General features: G+C 51.5%; 1 protein-coding gene across 1 annotated transcript; it reads left to right on the top strand.

Annotated features, from left to right (window-relative positions):
• Positions 1-1,481: 1,481 nt before the first annotated feature.
• On the top strand, positions 1,482-16,142 carry ANXA11 (annexin A11; the record flags this gene model as incomplete). The annotated part of the gene is made up of 14 exons (XM_084246123.1): positions 1,482-1,536; positions 4,685-4,797; positions 5,707-6,099; positions 8,005-8,092; positions 8,289-8,383; positions 9,053-9,166; positions 11,112-11,202; positions 11,683-11,762; positions 11,897-11,953; positions 12,594-12,687; positions 13,313-13,408; positions 14,415-14,473; positions 14,653-14,775; positions 16,083-16,142. 14 exons carry the CDS (start codon positions 1,482-1,484, stop codon positions 16,140-16,142), a joined length of 1,518 nt encoding a protein of 505 aa, XP_084102249.1.
• Positions 16,143-18,795: the final 2,653 nt, after the last annotated feature.

Below are 18,795 nucleotides of genomic sequence, written 5' to 3'. Positions count from 1 at the left end.
GAGTGGGCAGGTGTGATTGTTAAGGGAGGTACAGGTTTCCTCACAAACCGTCGCCTGTCATTGGGAGCCCCTACAAATTGCTGCAGCTGCTAATTGGCAAGAATGGTGTCTGAGTGGCTGGTGTCACAGCTGGTCTGTGTCCCTCCTGGACAGTTTGACTGGCATGGAACGAAGCAGAGGGCTCTGTATACAGGGGCACTTTGGGAGAGCCAAGTACCCACGCAGCACCAGTAGGGAAGCAGCCTCGCTTGCCCTCATTCCATATCCTGGGTCAGATGAAACCTCCTGAGGTCCTTTTTTGTTTCCAGGAATGACGATTCCATACCAAGTTCCCTCCCCCACAAACCAGAGGTTGGAGAGTGAAGTGTGGCTTGCAGCAGATCCAATGTGGAGGCTGAGTGGAGAGTTCAGGCGTCTGTAGGCAGAGCCCAGGAAGATAGGGGTTCTAGTGTTATAGGACAGGGAGAGGGGCAGCCCAAACCCCGCAAACCTGCCTATTCTAAATGGGTTCGGCCATCCGCCGCATCAACACAAAACACATGAGACTAATGGGAAGGATCTTTAATAAAAGAAAACAATAGGAAACAATACAGGTAAGGCAAAGAGTCTAGTTTCTAAATGAAGCACCCAAAGTTACCCATCCCCTCGTGGGTAAAAGTCCATCCATATGGGATCGGCCCAGAACAAGGCCCCAAAGCCTGCCACAAGTCTAAAGCATCTTCCAGTGGGGACCCACAGAAAAGGGTCACGAACAACCGGACAAGCCCGGAAGGAAAAGAGCAAAATCAACATCAAGATAAACGCTGCCATTGTCACCTCCCCACAGGTCTCACCCACATCTGTGTCACCCAGTCCACGACCAAAAGACAAGCGCAGTTTCTTTACGTGTCTCTAGGCTCCATGCGCCTCCTCCAGGTCTCCTGGCTCCATCCTGCTTCCTTCCTCAGTCTCTTCTTCTGCTTCTCCTCTTCCTGCTCAGCTCCACCCTCTCTTGGGTGGGGCAGGGAACCTCCCCCTTTCCTGGGGACCACCCTGTTACACTAGCTTCCCCTGTTGCTGGATGGATGGTGGCAAGGACCCTGGAAGATAAAGATCCGAGCCCCTGGACTCTGTCCCAACAAGGATGGGGAAGTGCTCCCCACAGGCAGCATCTCTTGTCAGATAGGTGGGGGTGAGGTTTAGGTTCCAGGGGATTTCAAGGAAACCCACAGGCTCTGGGTGGTGATTCCTGTAGGGGTGGGGCCCGCATGAGTCTGGCCCTAGAGATGAGCCTGCCCTGTTGCTCTTTCTGGCTGGAGCCCTCGCAGGAAGAGTTAGACTGGCTCATCACAGGTCAGCCTGTAGCAGCTTCTCCTGCAGGGGGACCTGGCAGATTGAAACACAAAGTTTAAATCTTGTGTCTGTGAGTGTTGCTCCTGGGAAGGTTGGGGGAGCTCTCTGCAGAGTCTGAGTATGCTGCTTCTTCCCTTTCAGATCCAGCCATGAGCTACCCAGGCTACCCCCCACCCGCTGGCGGCTACCCTCCAGCTGCACCAGGTAAGAGAGTCAGGTGAGAATGCCCTCCTGCCCAGTGCCCTGTGCTTTCCTGCCATGTCCTCACTCCCATCAGCCCTCAGGAGTGTAGCCCAGCAGGGGGAGGGGCTGGGAAGGAGCCTGGACTGTGGGACCTGAAGGGGTGTGGTTTGGAAGTTTGTTCTGGAAGGCCAGGACCAGGTCTCATTCCTTACTACTGACAACAGTGGGCAGATGCCTTCTCTTTCTGAAACTTGGTTTTCTCCCTTGCAAATGGTTTCACGGATCTCTTTCTCACTGGGCTGTCCAGGAGACTGATGGGATAGCCAGGTAAAGCTTTGGCACGGTGTCCTCCAGAGCACTGTCAGGTGATCAAAACCCCTTGTCACTTCTGCTACCTGGTGCACAAGGTACAAGGTTTTGTGGTGGCAGGATTCCGTCACCAAGGGAAGAAGTAGAGGCAGTTGCTAAGAATTAGATGTTAACCGCTGTGGCCGCTGGATGCTGTGGGCCCATAGCAGTGGGGCTGCATCATCCAAGCAGGCGGTCAGAACCTGGCCTGGCCATGCTTCTCCTCACATTTAAAAATCATCTGCTCTAGTCCTGGGTTCTCCTGGGTCTCTGAAAGGAGATTTGGTCCCCATGGTAGAAAAGGAAGCATGAGGGCTCCCGGGACAAGAGAGAGGAAAGGAACTGTTATAGGACAGGGAGAGGGGACCTCCCCCTTTCCTGGGGACCACCCTGTTACAGAACCACTGCAGGCTGGTCACCTGAGGTTCCGGAACCAGGCTGTCCCCCATCTAAGACCACGGGCACATCCTTTCCTCTGAGCTGAGGTTCTGAGTCTGAGTGCCACATGGGAAGCCCTCTATTGTTCAAGAACAGAGGAGTGACTCAGCCACTGTCATGGGCTAGCTCCCCCGACTAAGCCCCTGCCCCAGATGAACCAGCATTGCTCTGCCCCCTCTCTCCAGTGGGAGTCCTATGGACAGTGTCAGCCTCTGCAGCCTCTGTTAGCCTCTGTTAGGGGGACAGCCTGGTTCCAGAACCTCAGGTGACCAGCCTGGAGTGGTTCCTTTCCTCTCTCTTGTCCCGGGAGCCCTCATGCAAAGGGATGAACCAGGAGCAAAGGGATGAACCGGGTGATTCTGGAAAGGCCCTGACTGTCCTGAAGCCAGGAAACTGAAAATCCAGACCCTCCAAGCCTCTTCCAACAGGGCCAGCACCTGCCACATGATGCTGGCTGCAAGCTCTCTGTCACAGTGACAGCTGTCATGAACACTCACCAGCATTAAGTTAATTCAATCCTCATCAGCAGTTTGAGGCAAATACTTTATTACCCCCACTTCTCAGCTGAGAAAACCAACCTAGAGTGGCAAGGGCCTCACCCAGGGCACATAGCCTGCGGTGTAGGTGTCAGAGCTCAACTGTTTTCTGCTGTTCCCCTACTTGACCCCTTGCAAGCACAGGTGTCTGTCCCCTTGCTGGGCTGCAGCATTGCGTGGGATGGAGGAAAGACAACTCAAAGTCCAAGTAGTGAGAGAGAGACCTAGAGGGGCTTACCCCTATGGAGATGCAGGCCTGTCCTCCCCCAACCCCAATCTCACGCTTATTTGGTATCAGATTCAGGGAAGGTGGGCAAGCACGGGGAGGAATGTGTGGAGGAATGTGCATGGTGGGGATGTAGATTGGGGATGCATAATAGTCTGGCACTAGCCAGGGAGTGAATAGGGGCTGTTGCCTGGGGGGCTCCATTGTAGATGCTGATTGAGAGGATCAATCTCTATTCCCTGTTTACACTTGTCTTCCTGTCAAGGTGGTCTAGCTAGTTATGCTAATCTGGCCATAATGTCTGCCTGCTGTTTTCAGCAGATAACCTCATACCAGCACTTTGTCCTGGAGAGAGGCCCCCTGCCTGACTACAGTTTAGCTTGACCAGCAGCAACTTTGGGTACCAAGCAAAATCCCGAGAATAAGGGGCCTGGGGAATCCACAAGGTGTCTGTTTTTGGTGACTCAGCCTGTCTCCCTCCATCCTCTCATGCTACTTTTCCTGCCTCCTACAGACTTGTTATAGCAAACAACCACAAGGGCAGGAACCCCACCTCCCTCTCCCCTCCCCCCCCCCCCCCGCCCCTTCTGAGCCTCTGTGCTTTTACATCTTGTGGATTTTGGGAGTTCCTGAGCTCACACTGTTGTGTCTCCGCACACTTGTCCCCACCTGACCCATTCTTGTGTCTGCACACCTGCCCAGGAGGGCAAGGCCTGCCCTTGGCTGTCCTCCTTCCTTAATATCCCACAGAGGTTCTTGGGAGTGTTTGCTGAACCCCACCTTCCTCCCTGGATGGAGGGGGAGGTTCTGTCTTCTCTTGCTCTGGCAGCAAGAATAGATTAGACTTTCTTGCTCAAGTGTTTTCCACGTGGTCTCTGGTGCTATTCCCTGGACCCTGCTTGGCCTCCCCTCCTGACCCCAAGGGAGACTGAGGGCTCTAGCTGTTATAGGGCAGCCCCGATATTGAACAGGTTGCCTGGCTGTGGGTCCTCACCCGCGCACTTAAAAGGGACTTAGCTTTATGGTGACCAATGCAAGAAAAATTACTTAGGGCTGGTCAACCACGGGTGAAGCTTGGAAACCACGTTGGGCGCCAGCTGTTACAGCGCAGCCCCAATATTGAACGGGTTCCTGGCTGTGGGTCCTCACCCGCGCGCTTAAAAGGGACTTATTAATACTCCACTACAGGCACACACAAAAGGTTAATAAAGGTTTATTTACAAGGAAAAAGGAAATAAGGAAAATGTACAACTCAGGGAGAAAATAGGGAAATAAAGTCTTTAATGCGGCCTACCCAATCCGCTGACCTGGAAACCCAAAGTCACTGTCAGAACTGGCCGGACGCTGCGAGCTGGCGGAGAGCCAAAATGGGGGACCCCCTCCAAAGCCCACGTGTCTGCCTTTATACCAACCTGACTGCTTAACTCCACCCTCAGGTCCCAGCCACCTTCCCTTGGGTGGTGATGGCATTTGGAGTTCCCAGTGTCTTTGGCTTTGGCCTGGGGTGGGGGTGGAGTCCACAAAGCCTGTATGGAATTAGCTTTAGGACATCCTTTTACCCCTAACATGCCTTCCTCTGTTTAGAGGTCTGATGGTCTAAAGGGTTTGGTGTTACTTTCAGGTGGCGCTCCCTGGGGAGGTGCTGGCTACCCCCCGCCCAGCATGCCCCCCATTGGGCTGGATAATGTGGCCAACTATGCTGGACAGTTCAACCAGGACTACCTTTCAGGAACGGTGAGTCCAGCCCTCCTGCTAAGGCTGCCCCTGGGGACCACACCTGCGTGGCCAGGGAGTAGAGGCTGTTGCTTCCATGGCTTGAGGCGTCTGTGCGTGTTTACCTGGAATGCTGAGCGTGTAGCTGCGTCTTAGGACAGAAGAGTTTTAATTTTTTTAAGTTTTTATCAGGACTCTCACCTGCTCACTGCCTCTTCATGTATTCGATTTTCCCAACTATAAGATGAGGGGAAGTGGGGTATATGGGCCTCGGGTCTCGCATGCCTCCTGCAGCTCTGGAGGATTTGGGTAGGGTGGTGCTTTCTTAGAATAGGTATTGCGCACCCGAGTGAGCACAGCACAAGGTAGGAGAGAGAAGTGTGTATGGGTGTGGTTGTGCATGCGTGTCTGGTATATTTATGGGTGATTCTTCTGATTGGCCTGGGAGCAGATTCTTGGGAGCATGGGCAGACATGCTGCTTATTTGCTTTTAAAATCATCTGTTTTATAATCTGAAAAGAAATGGATGCTAAATGTAAACGGTGTAGCCAGTATGCAGTCTAATTTGTGCCAGGCCTGTTCTCGGCATTGGGGAGGTGTGAATCAAACACACAAAATCCCAGCCCTAGAGGACTTCTCCACCGGGGAGACAGACAGTAGACATAAGTAAACCGTGAAGTATCAGAGCAACATGGCTGTTTTGGGCATAAAAGCAGGTAAAGGCATCAGGAGTGAGGGTGGAGGGGGCGTGGAACAGTGGTTAAGTTGGCTGATCAGATTGAGCCTTGCTGAGAAGCCTGGGTGCTTGATTTCTGCTGGAGCTCTGAGTGTGGCTCCCAGAGTCCACTGCCAGGCCCAGGGCAGGTAGATGGAGAGCACACCTGTGGTGCTGGGACCATTTGTCTTAGGTTTTGCTTTTTGAACTTGCAGGCGGCCAGCATGTCCGGGACCTTCGGAGGAGCCAACGTCCCAAACATGTACCCAGGGGCCCCAGGAGGTGGTTATCCTCCAGTTCCCCCTGGGGGATTTGGGCAGCCCCCGTCTGCCCAGCAGCCTGTTCCTCCTTATGGAATGTACCCACCCCCTGGAGGAAACCCACCCTCTGGGATGCCTGCATATCCGCCATACCCAGGGGCCCCTGTGCCAGGCCAGCCCATGCCGCCCCCTGGGCAGCAGCCCCCAGGGGCCTACCCTGGGCAACCACCAATGACCTACCCTGGGCAGTCGCCGATGCCACCTCCTGGGCAGCAGCAGCAGCCAGTGCCAAGCTACCCTGGATATGCAGGGTCCGGGCCTGTCACCCCTGCCGTGCTCCCAGCCCAGGTGAGTGCCAGCTGCACATTACCCTAAGTCTGTTAGCAAACAACTGAGGGGTCTCCAGGGGCCCTAAACTGAAAGCGGTGCACACTGTTAATGGGATTCAACCGTCTATGTTACACAAGGCAGAAGAAGACTTGTGTGATAGATTTTTTTCAAATAAGTTTTCCAATAAAACTCAAAAGTTAACCAACCCCTTGAGGGCTAATGCCCAGCCAAACAGGCTGGGCCTGGAGTGGGACTGCTGGGGCCCAAAAGCTTGCCATAGTCTAAGGTACCTTCTGGTGGGGAACTACAAGAAAGGGATTTGGAAGACCCCTGATTGAGTGGACAGAGGAGAGAATCAAAATTCACCATGTACCATTAAGGTAACGGCTGCCATTGTCTCTGCAAAGGACTGGGAACAGCCTTCCCACGTGTTTCGCACCCATGTGTCTCTTCCAAGTATCTCTTCTAAGTGTCTCGCATTTCTCCTCCAAGTCCCAGGGTACAAGTAGAAACCAGAAAAGCAAGAGCCTCCAAGCCCACATGTATTCAGTTATAAGTCAAGTATTGCTGCTTAACTCCTCCACTAATTTCCGGCAGGCCCCTCTTCAGGAAGTCAGATCCATGGCATGCTGGGAGTCAGCATGGAGTTGGGGTTGGGGCCCCTAACATCATCAGGGGATGGAGTTCATTAAAGACATCATTCACGGGCTCAGTGAATTCACATTGCTCCCTGCTGGTACTCTGATAGGTTCAACCCTGAGCTCCAAAGTCCTGAGACACGTAGTTCAGCAAGGACTGGGAGGGTGGGGCGGGGAGAGGGCTCAGTCCTACAGCGGCAGCTTTCTGTTCAGTAAAGAGTGTTACTTCCTCTCTCATTCCCCACTCCTGGTTCCTGTTCCATAAACTGTTCCAGTTTGGTTAGATACTCCATGTGCTTGTTGGATCTGAATGTCCCAGGGTGCTCTTTATTCCTCTATGTTTACTGCTGGGTTTTGTGTGAACTGCTCAGACCACTAATCTCTTATGCCCCAAAATGTGGTCTTCAGCCCCCTGCGTTTACCCTGCCAGACTGGTGCTAGGGGACCCTTAAAGCCTCTGTTGAGTAGGGACATTTGTTGACAGTTCCTTCAAGGCCAATCTTTGCTCATTTTGAAGAGTAGTTCTTGTTAGCAGAGCCTAGAATTCATTGTCATGGTTACATGGCCAAACCAGCCAAGTGCAGGGCTAGTGCTATGTGCTTGACTACTATTTTTAGATCGTGGGTCTCCCCTCCTCCCAGCCCCACACCCACACTTTCCCCGACTCCTGCCCTATACTCCATCCTTCCTCCCTGCCTTCCACCTTATCTTTTCTTTGAGCCCATCTCCTTAACTCTGAAGCAACTGGTATGTGCCAACTCCAGAAGATGATCCACCAGGAGACAGTATTGGCAGGGAAATTCCAGTTTGCTGGGGAGTGCAGTTGTCAGCCTCAGGGAGAAGTCCTACAGGCAAGCAGGTCACAGATTCTATAAAACCAGTGCTAGCCCAAGAGGCAGTCCCTTTGCAGGTGGCTCACTGCATCCCCCTTTTTCTAATTTATGCAAACTAAACTAGTTGGGTAGTAAGAGGACCCCCATGTATGCTAATGGGTGCTCTGGTGGTGAGGCAGTGAGCCCTGGAGGACCTGGATGGAGGGCAGATTTTCAGCTTTGGGATTCAGCTGTGGGTAGACCTAGCCCCCAGAGCTTGGCAGAGACTTCAGGACCAAAACACGAGGACTCATGGTGAAGTTGTGCCCACTTAATGTAAGTTCTGCGCTGTTGCGTGCAGGCTCCTTCAGATACCCCAAGTGTTGGAGATGAGGTTGTTCTTGGAGGCTGGGTTGGGGCAGTCTTGCATCTGGGGAGTGTGGCTTCTTATCCAATTTTGCTTGTCCCTGCAGTTTGGAAACCGAGGCACCATCACAGATGCTTCTGGCTTTGACCCCTTGCGAGATGCTGAAGTCCTGAGGAAAGCTATGAAAGGCTTTGGTGAGACACCCTAACAGCCCCCTGATTGGGCAGTTGCACAGTGACTCTGACCCCAGAGGCGATGGAAGATAAAGATAAGGGGGGGGTGCAGTGAGAATGCCCAGGAGAACTGGAGGACCCGGGCCCTGCATAGTCTCCAGCTGCAGGGACTCCCATGACCTCCAGCCCCACCTACTCCTACCTCTTCTTCCTCCAGGAACTGATGAGCAGGCCATCATCGACTGCCTGGGGAGTCGCTCTAACAAGCAGCGACAGCAGATTCTCCTGTCCTTCAAGACAGCTTACGGGAAGGTGAGTACGGGCAGGGGCATAGGGAGCTCGGTCCCTCCCGTACATCCTCCAGCACAGGCTTTCTTTTTTCCTTTGCTTTTCTTTGAGGCTGAGTGGGCCTTGCTCTCCTAGGTGGACAGTAAAGCTCTTTAGGACATTTCCTGCTGCCCACCCAGCCAGTGGCCGTTTCGCTGATGGCATCTTCTAGAGTTGAAGGATGCTTAGGGAGAAATCCCAGGGTCCAGAGGGTACTGCTGTTTGGTGAGAGGTGCTCAGAGATCTGGCTGGTCCTCCTGGGGACCAGGCTGCTAACCCCTGCCCTCTTCACTACCACTGCAGGTGGTAGCTGACAGAGACCTTTGAAGGAAAAGGGTTTCAGTAATAATCATAGGGGTGGGGGTGGTATTTTGCCTTTCTGGCACGTGGAATGTTAAAAAGGTGGAAATTGGGTAAATATTAAATAGCTCGTGTTCTGACTTGGCTCATGCAGCTGCAGTGTGCCATGGGTCCCCTGGGAATCTGGTGAAGATACAACTCCAATCTATAGATTTGGGCTGGGGCCTAGGACTTGACTTTTGTGCCAGGTCTCAGCAGATGCTAATGCTGCTTGTCCTCTGATCTGGATATTGTCCCTATTAGTCTTCTTTTGTGGGTTCTCAAAGTCTTTTGTTTGTTTCAATATCCAATCAGGATTTAATCAAAGATCTGAAATCTGAACTGTCAGGAAATTTTGAGAAGACCATCTTGGCTATGATGAAGACCCCCATCCTCTTTGATGCTTATGAGATAAAGGAGGCCATCAAGGTGTGTACCTGTGTGTGTGTGTGTGTGTGTGTGTGCGCGCGCGTGCGCGCGTGCATGTGTGTGGACACAGCCCAGAAGAAAACCTGGACTATGTGTCTCACCCCTTCACTAACTGCAGTTGTCAGCACGACTTCTGGCCCTCCCAGGTTGAAGTCTAAGTGCTAGAGATGGGTGACTTCCCCAGGAGGCAAATGAGCGTGTCATTCCGGAACAGGGAGCAGCTAAGTCTAGAGCTGGAGTTGAAGAGGAAGCTAGTGGCAGGGAGATGGGGGTGGGATCATCCTCACTCATTAGGACTCTTACTCACAAATGACAGAAGCACTCTTGAGAAGTTTAAGCAAAGTAAAGGTAGAAAGTCAGTTATGAGTATAAAGACAAAGGACCAGCCTCCAGGACTAGAGAGGTGTGGAGCTAGGAGATGTAAAGGGCAAAACCCCAGGCAGGCTTTCTCCCATGTCTGCTGCTTCCTAAGTGTCCACTTTGTTATTCCGGCTGCTTCTGTGTTTCTCCTGCTTGGCAGAAGATCCTTGTGGACATTTCTCCATTTACCTATCACAAGTCTGGCCATGGAGGAGACCGTCTGTCTGTCAGTCCAAATTCCAAATAGAAAGCAGATGCTGATTGGCTTAGTGTGGGTTCACTCTCTTACCCCAGTCTAATCTGGTATGACCAAGAGGAGGGTCCTGTACATTCCGCATGATCCTGTGGCCCCCACATCCACAGCATGTTTCCTTTGGGAGGGCAGGAGTAGCCCCCACAGAAGGTGAATCCTGGTGATTTGAGCAAGTTAGAACAGACCTTTCTCAGAGGCCTGATAGGCCGAGTAACTTTTCCTGCCCCGGGAGGAGAGCTCAGTGTGGGCCTGGAGGGAGTGAGGACTCCACTGGGCCAGCCTGCATTCTTTCTTCTATAAAGTGGATCAAGGGGTAATTGGGAAGGGCTATAGCATAAGGTCCTAACCTGCCTCCTGCTTCCAGCCAGCTTCAGAGGTAGAGGTGGTTGTGGGGTACTGTGGGGTCAGCTCACCCTAACTAGCTGTGTCCTTGAGTCTCTGTTAAATGGGAGTGTAGATTCTCCATCTTGTGTGGTGAGCAGTGAGCATGGCAGCTAACAAAGTTCTCTGTAAATGAAGTAATCTACTAGCAGTAGTAATCGTAACCATAGCCAACCCCTGGGTATCCAGCCCCCTTCGGGGTGAAGGAATTGTTCTAGGTGCTTTACATATATATTTCATTTAATCCTATGGTTTCCCTATGAGATTGTACTTGTACCACTCCTCTTTTATGGCACAGAGAGGTTACGTCATGTCCCCACAGTCACGCAGAGCCAGACCACTGATTTCATCTCCATCTTCTTATGGTCCCTGACATGGTCATCTTTTTTGTCCCCAGTGTTGCTTCTTTTCCTTCAAGTCTTCAGATGCTCCACAGTCCACTCTAGGCTCTAGTTTTTCTACATGTCCACTTTCTGACTTTAAATATTTTGTCTTAAGGCGAAAAAATAAATAAACAAACAAACAAACAAACAAATAAATAAATAAATAAATAAATAAATAAATATTTTGTCAGCTGTTTATCATCTCTGGGCTGACATCATTATAAAACTGATCTGGGTCCACATCTCAACCCACAATTTACTGTGTGGCCTTGGACGAGTCACTCCACCTCTCTGATTCTTAGTTTCCTGGCGGATGGAATGTGGGTGATCCTCCATGTGATTGCCACTGTCGTTAACCTGGTACTTTCCTGGACCCAGGCTTGGCAGGTGGCTCAGCTGCCTCAGACATGGGCAGCAGCTGCTGCAGCACCCGGGCATGTCTCTCTGTCAGGGGCTGCTGGGGTTTGTGCTTTTGGGGATAGGGCGGTGAAGTGGCACCTGCTCTTACCAGGGTGCCAGTGAGGGAGCTATAACAAGCTTTTGGTTTGTTGTGTTCTCACCACCCCAGGGGGCTGGCACCGATGAAGCCTGCCTGATTGAGATCCTCGCCTCCCGCAGCAACAACCACATCCGGGAACTGAATGTAGCCTACAAAGCAGGTTAGCCTGGTCCTTTGGAGGGACCTGAACTTTTAGTTCAGGAGGTCCCTGAACTTTCCAGGTCCCTGGATCTGCCCTTGGAGATCCCTGAACTTTCTGGGCCTGTCACACCCTCTCGAAGGGCCTCTTATTCCCTCTGACCTTCTTATCACCTTGTCTCTTGCCACTCCCCACACACTGGGCTTTGAGCCGAGACATGGCCCTGCCTGTTGTTCAGGTGAGGGCAGGTGATAAAGGCAAGGGGGTTACTGAGGAAAACCTCTTGGGTGTAGTTTGGGCCAAGCCAGACCAGAGGCCTGGGACCTCAACCTGGTGGTCACAGCCCCTCCTGGATAGATGTCCCTGGAGGGCTGTCTGGGCTGCCCATCTCCCCATGCCCAAAACACTCAGGCCCTTCTCTCACAGTGCCCACTGTTGATGTGTGCAGTGGGCAGCCTCGTCCACGGGGTAAAAGGGACCCTCCCTGTGTCTCCCTTTCAGAATTCAAAGTGTCCCTGGAGGATGACATTCGCAGAGACACGTCAGGGCACTTCCAGCGTCTCCTCATCTCTCTTGCTCAGGTACCTTTCTCATGACTGAGCTGGGGCCGAGAGGAGAGAGAGGTGGATCTCTGGGCCGTGAGGAAAGGGAGCTGGGATGGGGCCGGGGGTAGCTCCAAGGAGTGGTTCTGACCATTCAGCCTGCTTGATTTCAGGGAAACCGGGATGAAAGCACAAATGTGGATATGTCACTCGTCCAAAGAGATGTCCAGGTGAGTGTGATGGCAGGTTCCCCACTGGGTGTCCTGAGCCCAGAGTGTCCCCCACTTTCTTACCTGAAAAGGGAGGTGCTCTGGCATGGAAAGAGCAACCAGTCAGGAGTGGGTTCGAGGTGCCATGAGCCTCAGATGGACTCTGCTGCTTATCTATTGTGTGACCTTGAGCAGGTCCCTCAACCTCCCCAGGCTTCAGTTCCCCACCCCTGGGAGCAAACGTGAGATATTCAATATGACAATAGTTGGTGGATCAGTTATGGGTGTGGAATTTCATGTGACTTAGCAATTTTCCTGTTTTTAATTGCATATGCCATTGTTTGCAGAGGGGTAGGATTTGCACTTGCCTGTTAACCTTTTGAAGATTTGAGCCTATAAACCAGCTTCCTTGGTCGAACTGAAGTTGTTCCTTGCCTCTCCTGTGCCCCAATCAGCCCTGGTTCTCCTGGTTCTAAATAAATGTCCTCGGCCCCCATCCCAATTCCAGAAACATCTGTTGCCCTGGGAGGGGATGTGTGAATGGTGTCTAGCTCCGTGAGGGGAGCACAGCCAGAGCATTGCTCCATTTCCTTTGCCCAGACCTGGGCCTGCTGTCTGGGTGAAGCCTACATTGCATGTCTGTCTTCCCCCATCTGCCCAGGACCTGTATGCAGCTGGGGAGAACCGCCTGGGAACAGATGAGTCCAAGTTCAATGCAGTTCTGTGCTCCCGAAGCCGGGCCCACCTGGTGGCAGGTAAGGCAGCCTTGGCCTCTCTGCTGCAAGGACAGAGGATTGCGGGGGTGGGTGGGCTGGGAGGGGAAACAGCTAGCAGAGCACTGGGTCTGCTGCTCTACCTGGGGTTCGCTGCCTTCAAGAGCCCCCTGGTGGAGATTTAAAGCACTCGCAGCAGATGTGCTGAGATTCTGTAAGCTGCTGATTCTGGTGGAAGCCATAGAGCTGCGGAAAATGGAGCCTCCTGTGGGCTGGTATCTTTATACACTAGAAGGTGAAATACCAGGGTTGAGAGAGCCTACAGAACGCCTCATCCAGGGTCCCCGAAGTGTGGCATAAGAACAATGCCAAGTAGCATTAATTTACCCATTCAGCAAGCATAAATGGAGCTCCTGCGTGTGGGGAAGCAGTCAACCCTGGAGTCTCTGTTCTCTTACCTGTTTGCTTGGGGTAAATCCTTTAGAGAAAAATATTAAAGATGGGAACGGGAATGGGGAGTGGTAGAGCGGCCAGGGCAGTCCTCCCTGAGGGAGTTGCCAGGGCACAGGCCCTGAGCAGGGGCTCCCAGTGTGCCTGAAAAGGGGTTGGAGCAAATGGGTGAGGGGGTGGAATTTAGTTATAACTTGTCCCTCTGTCTTCCCACAAGTTTTCAATGAGTATCAGCGAATGACGGGTCGAGACATCGAGAAGAGCATCTGTCGGGAGATGTCTGGGGACCTGGAAAAGGGCATGCTGGCCGTGGGTAGGTGTCGGGCCCGCCTTGCTCTCACGGGTGGCTGGCACGGACTGTACGTTGTCAGGGTACTCACCCATCCAGTGTTTGATGGGGGGGTATAGTAAAAGAACCCTGGAATCGGGGATGGCTGAGTTCAGCTAGCGCAGTGCTGGGAAGCTGTACCCGCTTCCTGGAGCGCTCAGCAGTCATGCCCCCAGCTGCTCCGAGGTGTCCTGTTTGTATGTCAAGCGCAGCTCTGGGAAGGGAGCCGCAGTGTAGGTATTAGTGGGAGAGCAACCAGCTCTCTCCCAGAGGAAGATGACTCACATCCTGCCAAGTTTCCTCTAAAAATACATCCCTGCAGGCAGTTGTCAGATGTTTATGATGGAAACACGTGGAAAGATTTTTACTTGCAACAGCAAAACAGGCTCTTGCTAAGGAAAGCTGGCTTCACTCCCAGACTCGGGTGTGCTTCTTGTGGTGTCTGCCCGACAGCACAGGGTCTGGCTGCCGGCTCCCCCACAGGGATTGGCCCTGCTCTGTGGCCTGCCTGAACCCCGCTTTGTATCCACTTGGGAAAATCAGTTTATCCGACTTTGGCTTTGCTTTCTGAACGGGGCAGATGGTAAATCCTCATTGCCCTGCTCATCCCCCACGGTGGTGTTGTGGCCTGAGAACTCTAGGGAGATGGGCCTTCTGCTCGGCCTTGCGTCCTTTCTCACGGCACCTCCAGTATGCCCCTCCCGCCTGAGCAGTATGCTCAGGCAGGCTCATACCTCCAGTATGCCCCTCCCGCCTGCCTCCCTGCTCAGCGCCTTTCTCCACACTGGTTGCCAGGGAAGAGGTTGGAGTGGTGTCCAGGCTCTGTGTGCTTTCTTTTGCAAAGAACTACAGCCAGGATCATGGAATAACTGAGCCTGGAGAAGGGAGGGAGGATGGTAGAGGCTGTGACCAGCCTCGTATAGGAGACTGCGCTCCATGCCCCCCTTCCACATAGTGCCTGCAGGTGGTCATGCTGTGTTCTCTCTTCTAGTGAAATGTCTCAAGAACACCCCCGCCTTCTTTGCTGAAAGACTCAACAATGCCATGAGGGTAGGTACTGCCGGGAGTCCAGGCTCTGTCTGCCCACCTGTGCCTGGGGCCTCTCCCCGGGTGGAGACTTGAGGAGAGTGCCCCTCAGCCTAGAGGACAGAGGGCGCCAGGTGGGGGAAGGGGTCCTCCGGAGGAAGCCAAGGGAGCCCCTTACTCACCTCATGGTGGACTCTCCTCAGGGAGCAGGGACGAAGGACCGAACCCTGATTCGCATCATGGTGTCCCGCAGCGAGACTGACCTCCTGGACATCAGATCAGAGTATAAGCGCCTGTATAGCAAGTCGCTGTACCACGACATCACGGTAAGGGCCCTTGGGCGGCCCCTGACCCCCACTGTCCTGGGGACCTCCCTTCCCATGCCATGTACCTCCCATGGCCTTGCCCCAGTCTCTTGTTTATGGGACCCATAATTCCTGTCTTAGACTTTCACTCGTTGCCACCAAGCAGTGTAAGTTCTGAAGGCAGAGTGGGTGCTGACCCTGATGTTGCCCGCCATGACCCCCAACATCCAGCTCCTTTGCTGCTCATAAAGAGGACAGGGCTGGGGGTTGTGATCCAAACATCAAAACCAGAGAACGCAGGACACCCCAGACTGCTTGGGGCTGGCCTTCAGAGTCCTGGCCACCTATGATTCTGTGATCTACCCTGGGGCTCAGCTCTGCTCAGGGATTGAGACTGGTCTCTTCTTTAACTCTGCTTTATGGCAGAGGTGACCCAGGAAGGCAGTCAAAGCCAGGTCTTAGGGGTCGCTTCACTTAGAGACCAGTTCTGACCCCTGTGTGATTTCAAGCAGCTTCTAAAATCTGAACCCCAGGGCCAGCATCCTTAAGCTGAGGGTGATAGTAGCCCCCACATCCTCACAGAGCACATGGCGTGACATGTCAGAGTCTGAGAAACACCAGCTATTCCTCTGCCGTGTGTGCAGACCAGCCTGACACAGTGATTCCCCTCTGGCTGGAAACTGCGGTCACCCCGACTGGGTCCTGATCAAGACTTCCTCGTGTTTGCCATCAGACATGTCACTGAGAGAAGCGCATCTCTCTTTCCCTGGCTGTAAAAAAACCAATACTATTGATAGAAGAGAATTAATCATCGTCCACAAAGTATCTCCCTTGTGCCAGTGGGCTGTGGGCATGTAGAAGAAGCAGAGGCCTGGCTTCAAGGGAAGAAACGATTAGATATTAGCTAAGCTGACCTGCGCTTCTAAATAAATGCAGTGCACTGGGATGGAGGGGAGATCAGTGTGAACTGGAGGCCCCAATAACACAGCACTTCCACTGGATGATCATAGCACAGATCCACTTCCTGAGCAGGACAGAATTGCATTATAGTCTAAACCCATCTTAGTGCAAATTGGTGGCCCTGGTGGGCTGTTTTAAATCTTTTTTCAATCCCCGACTTCGATCACTGGGATGAGTGCAGCCTTGTGTTGAAACGGGGTTGGGAGGCTCGCTGACACTGCTCACCTGCCCTGGGGGCAGCGTGGGGGGACTTACCCAAGGATCCTGCCTCTCTTTGAGGGGGCTTAAGGCAGGAGAAAAATCAGGAGCCAGGAGACCAAAATTAACTGTACCCCCTTCACTTATGCCTTCCTTGTTTCTATGACCAGGGAGACACCTCAGGGGATTACCGGAAGATTCTGCTGAAGATCTGCGGGGGCAACGACTAAGCATGATTGGTGTCTGCCTGCTGGCAGTGGCAGTGCCAGGAAAAGGCCAAAACAATGTCCATCTATTTCTAACCCACAAAACAATCCTGGAGATTTCCCAATGTGGGCCTTCCACAGAGCCTCGGCCCCGTCCTCTGCCTGCCCCTCCTGACCGGCTGTCCTGTTCTTGTGCAGGACAAGGGTCAGGCTGAACTCTTGGGACAACTGTCACTCCCATCCCTCACAGCCTTTTGCTGCTAACGTAGATGTTTTATTTCCAGGCCCATGCAATTATTCCCTTTGCTGTGGCTGAGACTCTTGGCTTCATTTTAATCATATAATTTTTATATTTTTATTTAGGCAACTTTTTTTTTAATAGTCATCGCCAGACACAAGTCTCTTTGCTGCATATATATTTCACATGGGAGAGGTTGGGTGGGGCAGCACCATGTCCTCACTGAGAAAGGGGAAGATCATTACAGGGTGATCTTCGCATCTGGTGAGAATGTGTCATGGGCTTTGTTATTGCCAAACATACTCCTTTTTAGAGGGAAAAAAAAAGGCCAGAAAGTCATCTGTTCCTTCTTTCGTGCAAAACCATGAGAACAAAGCCAACTCCCTGCCAATAACAGAGTTTCTTGTAATTTGGAATGTGCCTTAAACCTGAATGTCGATAGCCAAAAGCTGTTTCTAAATTAAAGTCAGCCAGCGCTGGAACGTTCTAGAAATGTTATCCTGGTGCCAGCGTGTTTTCTTCTGCTTCGTGATTCTGCCCTGCAGTTCATGGGTTCCAACATTAGTAGCCAGTGAAAACTTATGTGACTTTAAATAAAAGTTTGTGGTAGGAGACCCTGAGCATAAATAATTTATGGAACCTGGGTTGTAAGTTCCCAAGAAGGGCAGTTTCTGAAATTATTCTGGAGACCCACACTGAAAGGGTGTGGAGACTTTGATCAGACACAGACGCAGTGAAGTCCTCTGCAGGTGAGGTAGAGGATTGTGCTGTTCACCATGTCCTGCAGAAGGGGGATGAGTAGGAGGGTGTGTGCATGACCACTGGGGCCAGAGAGGAAGGTGGGCACCATGTGCACCCAAATGCCTGTGCTCAGTTGATTTTTGACAAGTGTTTCAGGACCATTTAGTGGGAGAGAATATTCTCCTCAACCAATAATAGAGGAACAACTGGCTATCTATAGGCAAAGGAATGAGTTGGATCCTTACTTCATACCATATACAAAGTTTAACTCAAAGTAGATCAAAAGAAATAAATGTAAGAGCTTAAGCTATAAAGATCTCAGGGTGGGGGAAAAGAGGAATAATATTCATGAATTTGGCAGTGGATTATCAGGACATACATACCAAGTGCACAAGCAATGAGAGGAAGATAAGCAGAATTTCATCAAAACTAAAACTTATGTTTCAAAGTATACTGTAAGACAGCAAAAACACAACCTGTGTTTGTTTATTTATTTGTTTTTTTGTTTATACATGCACTGGGTACAGTCAGAAGCACGGGAGGGTGAGAATTCACCAGAGCCAGAGCGGGGAGCAGAGCAGGCAGAAGGACTGAAGCACACTGCTGAGGGGAGCAGCGGGCGGCAGGAGAGGTCTGCACGCCATGTGGGACCCTCCTCTGGTGGCCGGGGAGCAGCCGGGGATCGAACCGGCGCTGCAGAGGCTGCGGGTAGCTTCGCAACCCAGCGCTCAACCGCTGTGCCACTGGGGAGGCCCACAACCTGTGTTTGAATGGGACAAAATATTTGCAAGTCATGTGCCTGAAAAAAGTCTTGTATCCACAACACAAAGAATTCTTTACAACTCGGCCACAGAAAGACAATCCAGTTTTTAAAATGGGCAAAGGACCTAAATAGATATTTCTCAAAATACAAGTGGCCAACGACCCCACGGAAAGATAGTATCGCTAGTCATCAAATAAATGCAACTTAAAACCACGATGAGATGCTCTTCTCACCTAATACATTGGCTATAGTCAGACAGTTGTGTGCATAACCACTGGGGCCATTCAGTTTTTCAATGTGGAAAAATTGAAACCCTTGTGTAACCTTCTGATCGGAATGTAAAATGGAACAGCTGCTTTGCAAAACAGTTTGGTGGTTCTTCAAAAACAGTTACTATTTGACTCAGCAATTCCATTCCATTCCCTCTGAGAGAAATGAAAACACGTCCACGTAAAAAAAAAAAAAAAATACATCGATGTTCATAACAGCCACAAATGACCTAAATGCCCACCAGTTATTGCGTAGATGAATAAAATGTGGCACATCCATACAATGGAACATTATTCAGTCATAAAAGAGGATGAAGTACTGACACAGGCTACAACATGGACAGAGCTTGAGAAAATGCTAAATGAACAACGTCACAGAGAAACATATACTGTATGATTTCTTTTTATATGAAGTGTCTAGAAAAGGCAAATCCAGAGAAATACTACTGGTTTCCAAGAACTGATCGGAGGGAGAAAGGGAATGAACTGCCTAGTTAGGTACAGGGTTTCTTTTGGGAGTGATGAATATGTTCTGGAATTGGTCACGAGTGTAAAACATTGTGAATCTACTGTAAGTTATTGGATCTGAAGTTTAAAAGTTGGAATTTCATGTTATGTGATTTTCACCTCAATGGAAAAATTTAAAGAACTTTATAGTGTGCACAC

The sequence above is a fragment of the Talpa europaea genome (assembly GCF_964194135.1).
Source record: "Talpa europaea genome assembly, chromosome: 10".
NCBI lineage: Eukaryota > Metazoa > Chordata > Mammalia > Eulipotyphla > Talpidae > Talpa > Talpa europaea.
The sequence above is the reverse complement of the archived record's forward strand: the minus strand, read 5'-3'. Positions and strand labels throughout refer to the sequence as shown.